This window comes from Ochlerotatus camptorhynchus, unplaced genomic scaffold, assembly GCF_037179485.1.
Source record: "Ochlerotatus camptorhynchus isolate MF236.1 unplaced genomic scaffold, CSIRO-AGI_Acam_v1.1 ptg000277l, whole genome shotgun sequence".
Lineage (NCBI taxonomy): Eukaryota > Metazoa > Arthropoda > Insecta > Diptera > Culicidae > Ochlerotatus > Ochlerotatus camptorhynchus.
Window position 1 is genome coordinate 550507 of NW_027040766.1, and position 14863 is coordinate 565369.

General features: G+C 39.7%; 1 protein-coding gene across 1 annotated transcript in view; it reads right to left on the reverse strand.

The window, feature by feature from the left end:
- Window positions 1-14863, reverse strand: part of LOC135706300 (neuroligin-1-like) — a 762843-nt gene that overhangs the window by 186057 nt on the left and 561923 nt on the right. Inside the window, exon 8 of the mRNA XM_065227888.1 lies at window positions 7973-8125. Coding sequence (XP_065083960.1) covers window positions 7973-8125 — 153 coding nt within the window. The remainder of the gene's footprint in view (window positions 1-7972; window positions 8126-14863) is intronic.

A 14863-nucleotide genomic window follows, 5' to 3' on the forward strand; every position in this document is an offset into this window, starting at 1 on the left:
CGCTCCTAACATGGAGAACAGACGCCGTTTTGAGCCGCACCTCCATGGTGAACAGACGCTCAGGTTTGGTGAAGCATTTCCTCTATCACCGTACTATGGTTACCGCGCCAGTGTTCGCGTCGCACCTCTTCACTTTTCTATTGCCGGACTGGCAACATTGCCCAGGCTACGCCACCCAGCTGTGTCCATGTTTCAGCTGGTAGTCTTTTGTTATCATATGACTCGAGGAGGCGTGAAGTAGGAACTTGTGAGGACCAGGGCTAGGTATTCCGCTCCTTCCAGGTTGTCAACTCACCATTTTGTAGCCCACCTTCCCCCTCGTTTCATTTCAATACTCCTCCTAAAGCATCACAAGGGCCTTTCCCATGCGAAACAAGCTGCGAAAAAATTCTACATTCTAGCATGTTCTACGAGTCCAAGCTGCAACTCATAGGTATATCACTCGTTCGTAGGCAATGACTTTTACATAAACTACAGCCCAATAGGCTTCGTGGTGTTAGTGACATTTGGAAATGTTTGGTGCTGTTTGTATTTATTCGCAATGTTCATCTATTTACATGAAACAGCTGTTTGTAGTAACGTCGTTGCTTACGAACGAGTGATGTACCTATGAGTTACAGCTTAGCCTCGTAGGTATATCACTTACTCGTAGGTACGATATAATGCTTCACATAAAACAAGGAATGTTATGAAAGAAATGATCAGTTAGAAAACAAAGTTTCCTACTAGAACAGTTGAATCGAAGAATATCTAAAAATGAAACGTAAGTGTTCAATTTGTTCATGTACCAGAAAAATCACCAATAAATTGTACGATTATGCAGTGGAAAAAAAAGATTAAAATATATGAGAGAAGCTCCTTCATTTGTCAACGTTGCTACCACAAACTATACGAACCCAATGATGCAGTGACCGAAGAAACCGTTGCAGGACCATCCAGAATCGCTGCGTCAGGTACGTTAATTGAAAATTCATGTGATTCTTCTTTAAATTTCAATTCTTTTTTCAAACTACTACAAACTCTACTTTTTTTGCAATCGTATTTCAGAGTCCATCGAAGCAAAAGTTAAACTTATTTTTTATAAACAATTCAAAGCAGACAATCACTCCCAGATGGTGTTGATTCCTATCACGATTTGTTTACAAAAATAATTTGTCAAAATCCAAGTGAACAATGCTGGCTGCAGTGTTGCGAAAATTGTTCAGGAACGCAAATTTTGGCCACAGAACTATTCTTCGTAACGGCCATGTTTAATAAATACAATTCAAACAATGGCGTCAAGTAGAGAGATGCATTATGGACTTTGTTGAAATGGACACACAGGAATTTATAGATACTTTTTTAGAAAAAAAAAATTCAAATTATTGCCGCAGAACTTTATAGCTGAACAACATGCAAATTACTTGAGACACGTAATATTGGATAATTATTCTTCCGTTTTGCAGGATGCAGTTCAAGGCTTTCGCTAGGCAAACGCCCAATGTAATATTCACCCTAGTGCTGTTTATTTTAAAGACGAATAATCAAAAGATTTGAAATTTACTAGTTTTATTGTAATTGCTGATTTCACTAAACATAAACATTTCACAGTTCGTTTATTTCTTACGCATTGTCTTGCGATCATAAAATGTAAACAACTTACAGATTTACTCTTTCTCAGATGGATCAGGAAGCCAATATAAAAATAAGATGACCGCTTTTAATTTATGCAACATGCAAAAAAGTTTTGGCATTGCTGCCGAGTGGAATTTTTTCGCAACTTGTCATGGAAAAGGGCCCTTGTGATGCTTTGGGAGGAGTATTGAAACGAAACGCTGCGGAAGCGAGTTTGCAAGGCCACCATATAACAACGGCCTAAGAACTTTAATCATGGGCTATTTCTAGGCCAGGTTCAAAAATACACTATCAGTTTTTTTTCGCAATCCGATTACAATAAAATGGAAAGAAAATTGAAAAATTGAATTTCGGGGACACAGTCATTCCATAGTTTTAAGCCTCAAAACGAAAATTATATTATTGTCAAACGGTATTCATTTCCAACGGAAGAAAAATGTGTGAAATTGTGATTAAAGAAAGAAAATGCTAGATGTTTTACGTGTTTTTCATTGTCTTCGTCATTCTTTGTAGCATTTAAGTACTTCTTCCATAATGAATAATGTCAAACTGGGGCCCATTTTAAAGCCATGTAAACTTTAATGGGGGAGGGGAGTCCTGCCAAGGTATACGCTCGGTTAAAAATTTTAGAATAGTATACCTAGGGCGAAGTTAGGATCTGAAATGTTTAAAAATTGTTCTACGTGGTTTATGGGTGGCTTGTGAGTTACTAATAGCTTTCGTTAGTCACAGTTGCTGTTACTCGATGGAGACGCATTGTGAACTACCTTGCATTTTCATCGTTTCCATGCACGTGTGGTGTATATATTGCGGAACAATGATTTTTTGTTTAAAATTTTTTATCTGCAAAACGACTTCTTCGACATCGCTAATTTTTTTAAATGTTATGTAAAATTAAATGATCTTTCAATTAAAAATACTTAATAAGAAGTTGTTGAAGACCATCGCAGTGAAAATCAAGAAAAAGTATTTGTTACATATTTTTTACATACAAAACCTAATATCTCTGAGTGTTTCAAAGTTTTCCTTAACATTAAATTAAAACATGTTTCATTTGAAGGGTCAATTGTAAAAATCGGTCAAGCGGTTTAGAAGTTATGAATTTTAGAAAAAGGCATTTTGGAAAAATAGTCAATGGTCACCCTAATGGCGGAAAAAAAAAATACGAGTCTTATATTTTTTGAAAAGGAAGTACTATACCAATTTTCACGAAATTTTGAGACTCACTATAACTTTTTTCTATTGAATTGCTGTATATCTATCGATCTATCTATCGATCTATCTATCGATCTATCTATCGATCTATCTATCGATCTATCTATCGATCTATCTATCGATCTATCTATCGATCTATCTATCGATCTATCTATCGATCTATCTATCGATCTATCTATCGATCTATCTATCGATCTATCTATCGATCTATCTATCGATCTATCTATCGATCTATCTATCGATCTATCTATCGATCTATCTATCGATCTATCTATCGATCTATCTATCGATCTATCTATCGATCTATCTATCGATCTATCTATCGATCTATCTATCGATCTATCTATCGATCTATCTATCGATCTATCTATCGATCTATCTATCGATCTATCTATCGATCTATCTATCGATCTATCTATCGATCTATCTATCGATCTATCTATCGATCTATCTATCGATCTATCTATCGATCTATCTATCGATCTATCGATCGATCTATCTATCGATCTATCTATCGATCTATCTATCGATCTATCCATCGATCTATCGATCGATCTATCTATCGATCTATCTATCGATCTATCTATCGATCTATCTTTAGATCTCTCCATCGATCTATCTATCGATCTATCTAACTCCATTTTCTAGAATAAACTAATTTGAAAAAATAAACCGCCAGTTCTTCCCCGTTAAGCTCCCGGAAGCAGGAAAAGATTAGCAAACGTGCCCCCATAAACCAGCCCCGGAAATATGTCACAGTCTGGAGTGAAAAATGGAAAAAAAAAAACCCACGGCCATAAATCCACTTGATAATCACGTCCGAGTCCGGCAGAATGAATGGTGGCGGCGCTGCTTGAAAAAAAAAACAGAAAAGTGCAACACTATTCACACATGTAGGACACGTTTTAATTCCCCTTCCGAAACTTCATCTTTTGGTTGATTTTCACATATTTTTCAATCTCACAAAAGAGAGAAACGCTAACAACCCCCCGTAGGTGCATTTTTGGGCGCACACCGTGAAACTGGAAAATATATAAAATGGACCACGCGTTGGCTCGGGGAACGTAGGGGGAGTTGCTCAAAAGTCCACGCCAAGAGAAAATGAGCAGCGGACACGAAAATGAAATGTGAGGGACGCGCGCGAAAATGGGGTGCGCAATTTATCGTAAAGTTTTTTCGTTACTGTAATGTGCTTTTTTGTTTGTTCGCGGAATTTTTCGGATTTCGTTCACCAGCAGCAGCAGCAAGAAAGCCAACCACTTGAAATAGTGCTGCTGCTGGTGTTGGTGATGGTGGTAGTTGTTGACGAGAAAAGGGGTTCAGGAGGAGGCCAAGGGGTGAGTGTTCTCTCATTGTGATGCATGTGTGGTAGTACTAAAAGTATGGAGCCAAAATAAATAAAACTTGTCACACGTGAAGCACGATGGGGGACGGGAGGTCCGGGAAGAAGTGGCACGTTGTTGGCGGAAGAAGCAATTTTATATGAATTGTTTTCTCGATGTTATTTGTGATATGAGAATGGAAAACAGAGAAAAGTGTCACTTTGAAAATGGATTTATGCTGTTCGTGTGGTAGAGTTGGAGAAGGCTAAGGGTGTTGCTCTATGATTTGCTAACGATGTTTTGGCTGGAAAAGTGGGGATTGTCACACTTGTGTTGGACAACAAAATGTGTTTTTGGACGAATTTACTTGGTTTTGGTACAAGTGCTGGAAGTTTAGAATACATTTTCCTGTCGAAATGGTTTTAAAAAAATGCTTCGAAGATTGTGGAAGTTGCATTTCACTGATAACTTATTGGCTTTTCAGATACTAAAATCGGTCGGCAGTCTCGCCTTCAGGCGGTGAACCCCACACGACAGAAGTTTCGTCAATATTTCCCTCGATTGTTTCACGTTAATCATTAAAATCCAACATTTTTTTGACGTAAGACTACGTCTATGATTTCTATATGTGGGTACACTATGTGAAAACCGAAAATGGAACATGTAACACAATTATGAAAGATTTTGAACGTTAATAACTCAGCTGCTCCTAGACCAATTTCAGTAATTTTATTTCCAATCGATCAGAAATATGTGTACGCATTTTTTAAATATAAGGCTTTATAAATTTTCAATATGTAACTATTTAAAATTGCACAAATGTGCAACTGTTGCTATTATAATTAAAATTATCACCGAGTGCCTGCATAAAGCGATTTCCCTATCACAGATTTCAAAGTTGAATTCCATCCGGTCTCACCAAACGGTGTTTATTCAATCACCACGTGGTGAGTGGTGGTGTTTTCCAGTACACAACGAAAGGCTCCCCGCAAGCAGCTAGCTACCAAGGCTAGCCTCAACCGCTGATCGGATTCAGTTACAATCACCGTGTGAGGTGGTGTGTGGTCGTCGATATCAGTTGCAGCAGAAGCAATGCTTTCGGCGCGTGGCGTTGAACATTGTTCTCCAGTACACAACGAAAGGCTGCTTGCAAGCAGTGAGCTGCGTCTCACATGAGCATCCATAGAAGGAGGAAGAAGCCGCATCGCTATCAGTAGTTCTTCGTGAGTCGCTGTGGGCCATCTATGCCAAGCGCGTCACCCCCATTCCAAATAACAAACAGCTCGCCAGCCTCATCCGTGTTGAACACCCTAATAGCTCAGCAATACTCAACCATCACGAAAAGACCACCATAAATTTTAAAAAGAGTAATTTTTTGACATTTGCCAAGGTCATCAATCGGATGTCAGTTACCATATCAAGATAGAGCTAGAATTAGGGCGTAACAGCTTTTGTAAACAATGAATTCTCGCGTCACTTTTCAAATCGACCAATGCAACATATCCGCCATTTTGAGAAAATCGAAGTTGAAGTTCGGTAGATTATTATTTTAACTGTTTAGAAACAGTACATTTTGCAATACTATTTTTAATATAGTCAGTGAATTATAACGTTGAAAATTCAGTAGAAACGATAAAATCACAATATAGAAAAAAAAAACACATAGGACGTTTTGACTAGTCAGGTTGTACAACGGACGTGTTACATTGGACGATTTTTCACAATGACATAATCAATGAATGTTACATTGAACGTTTTGTTCTACATGATACTAGATTCCCTTTCACAGATTTCAGAGTAGAGTACCTAGCTTTAGATTGGCCTCACCTTTAGAAAATGAGCACTAATCATGTTAGGCAGTCCAAATGACCGAAGTAACTATCATTTCAACTTGTACATTGGTCAATTTTTGACCTATCATTATCTTAAATAAATGAATGTTAATTTGGATGGGTGTTTTTGTATCACATACAATGATAGAAGAGTAAAAGTTTGAATCGCTTAACTCTATTTGTTTACATTTGTTACTTAGGACCTTTTGAAAAGAGACGCGAGACTTCTTTCGATGATGTCTTGACAGTCAAGGATCACTATTGTCACTATTGAAAATTGCATGAATGTGCAACTTTTGCTACGATAATTAAAATTATCACCGATTGCCTGCGAAAAACGATTTCCCTAACACATATTTCAAAGTTGAATTCCATCCGGTCTCACCAAACGGTGTTTATTCAATCACCGCGTTATGAGTGCTGGTGTTCTCCAGTACACAACGAAAGTCAGCCTGCAAGCAGCGAGCTGCAGCCCACATGAGCATCCATAGAAGGAGGAAGAAGCCGCACCGCTATTGATCGGAATCAGTAGTTCTTCGTGAGTCACTGTGGGCCATGTCAAGCGCGTCATACTGAAGAGTGTAAACAGAGAGAAACCCGCTCGAATTCCTATTCCTACACAAAACACAAGCTCCTGCTGCAGTTAACAAATAAGATTTATTAGACAAGACCACGTAGTCCTACGTCACCATTGCGTACAACCCCATAGGGCTGTCCCTTGTAGTTTTTTATTGGGTCATCAATTCAGTGCTTCTCCTCACTGAGATTTGCAATATCCGATTGACTATCCCAAGACAATTGACAACTTTCCTGACGTGACTAAGATACGCGCATCCTTCGAGAGATTAGCAATTAAGGTACAGTTTTAATACGGAATTCACTAAAATTCTACTACATCGCAGACGTCAAGAATTATTATATCATCGGAGACCTATCACACTTCCAGAAATATCATTTGATGTTCGGGACACAGTTTGCCTTAATTAGAAATGGTTATCCAAGCTATGAATCAAAACCATTAATAACATTCACCGATGAATTCCAGGACCACAGCACGTAGCAGTCCCTGACTCATATAGTTCATACATGGACCGTTCCGTAGGTCTAAACAAACTAGCCAGGTTAAACAACACTCTTCCAACCACAAATGAGCGCGGCTGCATTAGTGAAGCTTTCAAGTTGCAATCTCCGGGGAAAATGTTTGCTCCGAGAGCTGCTGAATTTGAAACGAGCTAACAAATGTTCCGGTCCCGGTCCCGAACTTGTATGGCATGGTCAATTATTAAATTATATTTATTGCATCAAACCACTCGAAAGCGGTCATATTTCTCGAAACAGAAAATTCATAAACAATTCGAGCGGCGACTGTAAACAGCGATAAACTATTCGGGACACGTTTTTCGGGTTTCACGTTGGTTCACATGTTCGCTTCAGCTCAATTCCCTGCTATTTGATTCATTTTTATTCGCACAGCAACGGCCAACGGACTGGAACCTGCCACACTCACACCTTGGACAACAAATAGTTTCATGATCGAGAAATATGATGCCAGCTTGTCCGGGTTCGGTGTCCTTCTTTTGTCTCTCGCTTCAAGGCATTCCGGGGCCCACCCACAAACACCGCCAGAGCCCCAGAACCAAAGACAAATATGTTGGCTCCCCATCTAATTGAATGTTTATTTTGAAATTGGAAAGATATTTCAAACGACGACGATGTGCTCGCCCGGGTCCCATCCCGCCTGCTTTTTCCGAATGATGTATGTTTCAATGTCTTTCTCCGGTTTTGCCGCTTTTGGAAAAATTCCGGTCTTCGTTTGAATCCCAGAATGTAGTGGTGTGCCGTTGTTGTTGTTTGAATAAATAGCCATTGCTGTTGCCGGCCATAAATCAAACCGAAACGGTGATGAATTTTTTGAGGTAGGTACACACACACAATGGAGCGGGAGGGAGAGATAGACAGATAGAGAAGAGAATTGCAATCGGGACTTACCAAGAATTCCTAAACGAAAATTGACTGTAACTACGATCACGTGGCCGTAGCTGGCCAGCACGGAGCCGTCGTATGGATTGCCGGAGCCCCACTCGTACGATTCGCCGTGGATGTAGAAGAAGATGGAGTACGGGGCTTCGAGACCGCGGCTTCCTGCAATGGGAGGGAAAGAGACAGAAAAGGGTTAGGTTAGGTATCGAAGAAGTTTGAACGAATGCCATTTTAAATACTGAGTGTACCACTTTTGGTCATAATGTTGTTTAATTGGTCAATGGAAGAAACCGAATTAAGGAAGGAATATAATCTAAAACGCTTACAATGATATTTTTGTGTTTTGATCTGAGGCATTCTTTCTAAAAAATCATGCTGATGGTACTTTGCTCAATTTTGCATATAAAAAAAAAATCAGAATTGATTCAAACCTTTGGAAACTGGGACTGTGTGACAAATGTAAGTAATTAATTCCAAACTCATTATTCGAAGTTATTCATTCAATTAATTTCATATGCACTGAAACCTCCGTTTACGAAGTCTTTTTATACACAGTATTCAATTAACGTCCCACTTTTTTCGAAGTAAATCCCAAGTAACGAGGTTTGTTTACGAAGTAAATTCCAAATAACGAGTATTTTTGCGATTTTGTGAAACTGGGAAATACTGTCATATACCCCACAATATGGGTATTTCTGAAATCGGGGTGACGTGTAGGAACCGTAAATCGATATCAGACGCCATTTTGAAATCCATGATGGCAGCTCCCGATTACTGAAAAACTTGGAAATTCTGGAAAATACCCCACACTATGGGTATTTTTGGAATCAGAGTAACGTGGGACCGGAAAAAGATGTCTGAAGACGTCATTGACATTCTCTTCAGGTTTGTGTGGCCCATAGTAAAACATCTGACTTTTAAAGCCTCTTTGCATAACCTTTAAGACTCCGAACACGATGCCCCTGTGTAAAAGCGTAACGTCAACTTTTCCAATTTGACTTCAAGTCTTAGCCTTCTTGGTCTAGATTTAGAAAATAAGACTCTGATCTTAAAAAACTTACCTAGTCCCAAAATCTTGATTTTTTTTTTATTGAAATCGAAAATCTTTTCCGGTTTCGCAATGTATTTAGAACAGCTCATATTGTGAGATTTTTCAATTTCTTCTCATTTCAAAGTATAACAATAAAATAGATTTTGTTTATACATCAGTTACAAAATCTCAACACTGGCCCACATTTATATGAGAAACCCATCAAAATACAAGCTGCCTGTCTAAAGGCTGACTAAAAGTAAATTGGTACGCACAAAAAGACCTGTAATTCGTGATTCACTAAGTTTAAAAAGTCCATTAATGGTTGCTTTGCAGTACTTTTATAAAAACTTCAAAGTATTAGATGTTTACATTTCTCCAGTTCAAACGAAATCTCAAACCATCCTCTTGATTTAGCCCATCAGCGCCCGCACAGTGGAAACGTACACAGAATCAGCGCATTTCTACCATTTTCCCCGCAGGTCCTTGACTGCCCCACCGTTTCATCGAAGTCGCTGCTTTGAAATTGCCCAGCATTTTTCGATTGGTCGAAATTCCGGGCAATTCGGAGAATTCAATAGCTTGGAAACAAAATCAATCTTGTTGGCAGCATATCACTCCAGAACCACCTTGAAGTAGAGGCAGCTGAACAAATCGGGCCAAAACATGACTTTGCCCCTATGCTTGCGAATGAGCGACAATACACTTTTTCAGGCATTCTTTGATGTAAACTTGGGATGTCATCGTCGAGGATATGACGAATGGTTCCGTTTTCTGGTCTCAACTGCAAATCGTTTGCCACATTATGGCCTTCTTCGCGAACTTGTCGGCAAACACGAACTTGATCCTTCCCGTCACATCCCCACAACTGCTTAAAATAGAGTTTAACGAATGTTTCGTCACCGATCAAAGTGCAGCCCTTGTGTTTCGTCAAAAAACGGTCATACAAGACCCTTGCATGATTTTTGGCCACGGAATTCTGCTTCATGTGCCGGTTCAGATGTTTACAGGCTTTGTACGACTTGTATCCTTCCCTGGCAAGGATGTTCCGCACCGTTTGAAAGTTGGCGTTGTACCTTCTGGCCACATCTCGGATCGAAAGACCGGGGTTGGTTTTAAAGCACCTCAACACCTTGCTGCGCAGCTGACAAACCCTGGTTCCAGTTTTTTTTTCGTAGATCCGCTAATTCCTTTCCACACTCAGGGTTTCCTTGTAGGTTTTGAGCACTCGACATACTATTGTTTTCGGCATCTTCAGTACTTTAGCCAGCTTGGAACCGGATCACTCCGGATTTTCCAGGTGTTTGTGCTCAATATTGTTTTCTTCCTTCGAGTTCCATAAAGGGTGATACGGTCAAAATTTGGTCAAGGGAAAACGCGTGTAAATCGGTGAAATCGTTTATTTAAAAAATCAAATTAAATTTCTTTTTCAAGTTCAATTAGTATATAATTCAGGAAAAATATTCAGTTAGGCTTCCGCTTTTCCAAATCCGAATTGCCGGGCCTTACGCTTGACCCCTGCCATCAGATTTTGTACAGCCACCTTGTCCACCTTCTTCGCCGCAGAAAGCCAGTTTGCCTTGAACTGCTGCTCGCCCTTAGCAGTTTTTTTGGTCTTTTTTAGGTTCCGCTTGACAATAGCCCAGTATTTCTCAATTGGGCGGAGCTCTGGCGTGTTGGGAGGGTTCTTGTCCTTGGGAACCACCTGCACGTTGTTGGCGGCGTACCACTCCATGGCCTTTTTACCGTAATGGCAAGATGCCAAATCCGGCCAAAACAGTACGGAACAACCGTGTTTCTTCAGGAAAGGCAGCAGACGTTTATTCAAACACTCTTTCATCTAAATTTCTTGGTTGACAGTCCCGGAAGCTATGAAAATGCTGCTTTTCAAGCCACAGGTACAGATGGCTTGCCAAACCAGATATTTCTTTGCGAACTTTGACAGTTTCATGTGCTTGAAAACATCTGCTACCTTTCCCCTTCCTTTTGCCGTATAAAACTGCTGTCCCGGAAGCTGCTTGTTGGCTTTGACGTAGGTTTCGTCGTCCATTACCACGCAGTCAAACTTCGTCAGCATCGTCGTGTACAGCCTCCGGGATCGCGCTTTGGCCGTCGTATTTTGTTTATCATCGCGATTTGGAGTCACTACCTTCTTGTAAGTCGATAGTCCGGCTCGTTTTTTGGCTCGATGCACGGTTGTAGACGATACACCCAGCTTATTTGCGGCATCTCGGAGAGAGAGGTTAGGGTTTCGCTTGAAACTACCGGCAACTCTCTTTGTCGTCTCAGCGGCTTCCGGTTTCCGATTTCCTCCCGATCCAGACTTCCTGGCTGTCGACAAACGTTCCCCAAACACTTTAATTACATTTGTAACGGTTGATTTGGCAACTTTTAGCGATTTTGCCAACTTTGCGTGCGAGTAGCTCGGATTTTCGCGATGCGCGAGCAAAATTTTGATACGCTGCTCTTCTAGCTTGGACGGCATTTTGACAACTGAAGAGTGAATTCCAAAATCAAAATAGGAGCAACATTCTACACACACACACCTTCAAAATGAGGGGTGTTCAGGTTTTTTAAATGCAAAATTGAAAGAAATACGTCAAGTTGATATTGACCAAATTTTGACCGTATCACCCTTTATGACGTTATTTCTGAACGCGATCGACTACTTCGATCAAACTTGGTGGTTTTTTGGTTTAATGTTCATATATGATTTGGTTGAAATTTTCATATACAAAAGGCTCATATACAATCAAAAGCGAATATCTCAATAAAACTATTTTTTTTTTCACATTGGATTCATGATGCAATCTTCAACAAAAGTTGTTACTCACTGATTGAACTATAAGTTTTAAAAATCTTAATCAAATTGTGAATTGATCAGTACGCTGATTATGTATATAGTTCGCTTTATGTATTTGAATTTGTAAATAGTAATGAAGTAATTTAATCATAAGCAAAACTTGAATTCTTGGAACAAAATTTAATTCAAACTGACATAACAACTATACGCGATCACTGTAAAATTTCTATTCTCTATCCGTGCAAAGCCATTAGCAAATTGAATTCAGTTGCAAATATACAGCAGGAGCGTTCGGTATTTATCCCGTGTTTTCTTTGTCCGCTCGATCGTCTAAGGGTAATCAAGTGAGATACAGTGCAAGACAATCTAAAGATAATTTCCTCGTTCACATCCGAAACTATCCAGAGCTTGTGACCAAACCGGGAAGTTCCGTCAGCAGTAGTGCGTGAGTTATCCTATGGACTGTTTCGTAGATACGTGTGTCCGAATCCATAAATTCGGGAAAGTGGTTATAGTGCGTTAAGAGATGGCACTGTGAAGATCAGTGTTAATGCAGTGAAATTTCGTTTTCCCAGAGTTGTGGCTCCGTTGTTCGAAAAAACGGGTAGAAAAACCTCCGGTGGCCGGCAATTATAGCCCACGCTCGAACAGTGAATAAACCAACTTTGATGGAGTGTAGGATCGTCACATTTTCATGTTTTTTATCAAAATTCCTTATACAAAATTCAAACTTAGAGCGCCAGCTCATCCTACAACCAAATGAGCTAAAACTTTCAGAGAATGGTTTTCTCACCTAAAGGCACTAGAGGTTCTAGAATTAGATAAACATTTCAAAAGGCCCTATCTGCATTTATCGATACTCTTCATCGAAGTTCTCTTTCGTTAATAGGGTAGAGCGCTACTTCGTCGTTATCGCCCATTTCCGTTCTATTGATCAGAAAAGATCAATTATATCAATGATTTCACTGTGCACAAATCAATAGTAGGTTTGTTCCGATGCGTTAGCTCATTAGCTACAACATTAATCCTATTAGAGCGCATTGTATAAATATTTACGCTCATTGTTCTCAAAACGAAAGAAGCGCTCCCAGCGAATCCCTTTTTTCTATGTTTATCAGTAGGATGAAGAAAATCTAATGGCGTTTCAATGCGTTAGGACGGAATTGAAACTCGTAGAACGAATCGAGAATCAAGAAGCAGCATTAGATTTTAAACAATATCTCAACAATTTGTGACTCTTTATCAAATCTAACGGTACGTATGGAATGGTGAATAAATTTAGAAGTAATCTTTGACAGGAATATGCCATTTTTTTTTGTTCAAACTCGTTCAAAAAAAAGGGGTAAAGTGAGGGTTGTGCTTAGTATGACGGAAATAAGATCAAAACCCTAACTCAGTTGCAAAAACTTTCCCTGTTGTTTTGAACGTTGATGACGCTAGAGGAGAACCTCTTTTATCAAACTATGTTGTAAAAATAGCGCAAAATCTATTTGCATGGCAGTGGTTATCCAAAGAGAAAGTCGATGAAGGATAGGACCTTTTGAAATGTTCATCGAGAAATATGAAACGACACTTAAGGGGTTACGCCTACCTGCAAACTTTCAAAAAATCGATTTTTTTTATTGTCCTAATCGAAAGTATATAAAGTCAAGAATATATCCTCAAAAGATCAAGTTGATCCGATGAAAATTGTGAAAGTTATGCGACGTACAAATTCACTTATAGTGGACTAAACCCAACTTGAAACTTTAAACGCGATTATCTCGGAATCATATTTTCAAAACTGGTGCCAAAAATTTCTCGAAATGTATACATTCGATTCGTCCGATTCGTTTTGATTTCTGTTCAGTACTATTTTGTGCAGTCCACGATCGTTCGGATTTCGTCTATCATTTAATTTCGATTTTTACAGCCAATCAAAAACAAATTTTAAGGATCAAAAATCGGCACTTCAACTTTGCAAGGCCACCATTTTGTCAAAAAAATTAAAAAAAAACCGGACGATCAACGATTTGGCATGTTTTTTTTTTTATTTCAGATGATTACATCACAAACCGCAGTTGGCACCGCAAAAAGCGTTTTTTAGAACATCGTCCACGGGGAGCAGCCGTGCGGGGCACCAGGACCTCGTTTTTACAGCATCGACTGATAAATGTACCATTTAATGTGTGTTCAATAAACGGCAGAAAACCGATTTTCAATATGTTGCGTCGTTTTCGAGAAAAAAATCCAAACTTTCGCTTTTTTCTGTCTTGCAGGTAGGCGTAACCCCTTCACAAGTAAATATCTAACGGTGTCTCATGAAGAGAGCGCGACAACAGACAGCGTCGCTGCTGCTGGTACTGGTGGAGCTGGAGAAGGATCAAGTGATGCTGCTGTTGGAATAAAACTAGGTGGTAGTTTTCCTGACAATAATAGACCGGCTGGTCACGTAAGTTTAGGTTCATGTGATGCTGTAAATGCGATGTTGCTGTCACTGTTCCAGCTGCTTCTCCGTCATTTGGTACTAAGATTTCGGGCCATTCGAATAAGAAATCCTCACTTATGACTAAGTTTGTTGACGTTTACCGACCGGTCTTCATTCAGAAAAGCAGGTTGCTGGATGCTCAGTTGCTAAAAATGATTCCTTAGTGGAAGATAATGAATTCAAGGAATTCGTTCGCATGTTGTGTCCAACGTATCTTCTTCTTTTCTTAATTTAACGTCGGTCTCTGTTCCGCAATCTAGTGCCTATCACCGACGGACATCGATTGCCATCCATTGACGGCAATCGAATGTGCAGGAAGGCAGCTTCCACACCTGCGTACGATATCGCACCCATTCATCAACACACATGGGCCAGGACCAACGGCTTTACTTCCCTTCCGAAGGAAGACGTGACCAGAGATTTTTATGCCTCAGAAAAATCCCACCGACCTCGGCTGGGATTGAACCCCGACCCATTGGGGTGTTAGAAAGCAGTCACGCTTACCACTACACCACCGGCGCCGGCCTTGTCCATCGTATGTTTTACCAAGTAGAAAGACACTAACGCACAGTCTGTTGCCTTCTTTGTTCAATGAGAACT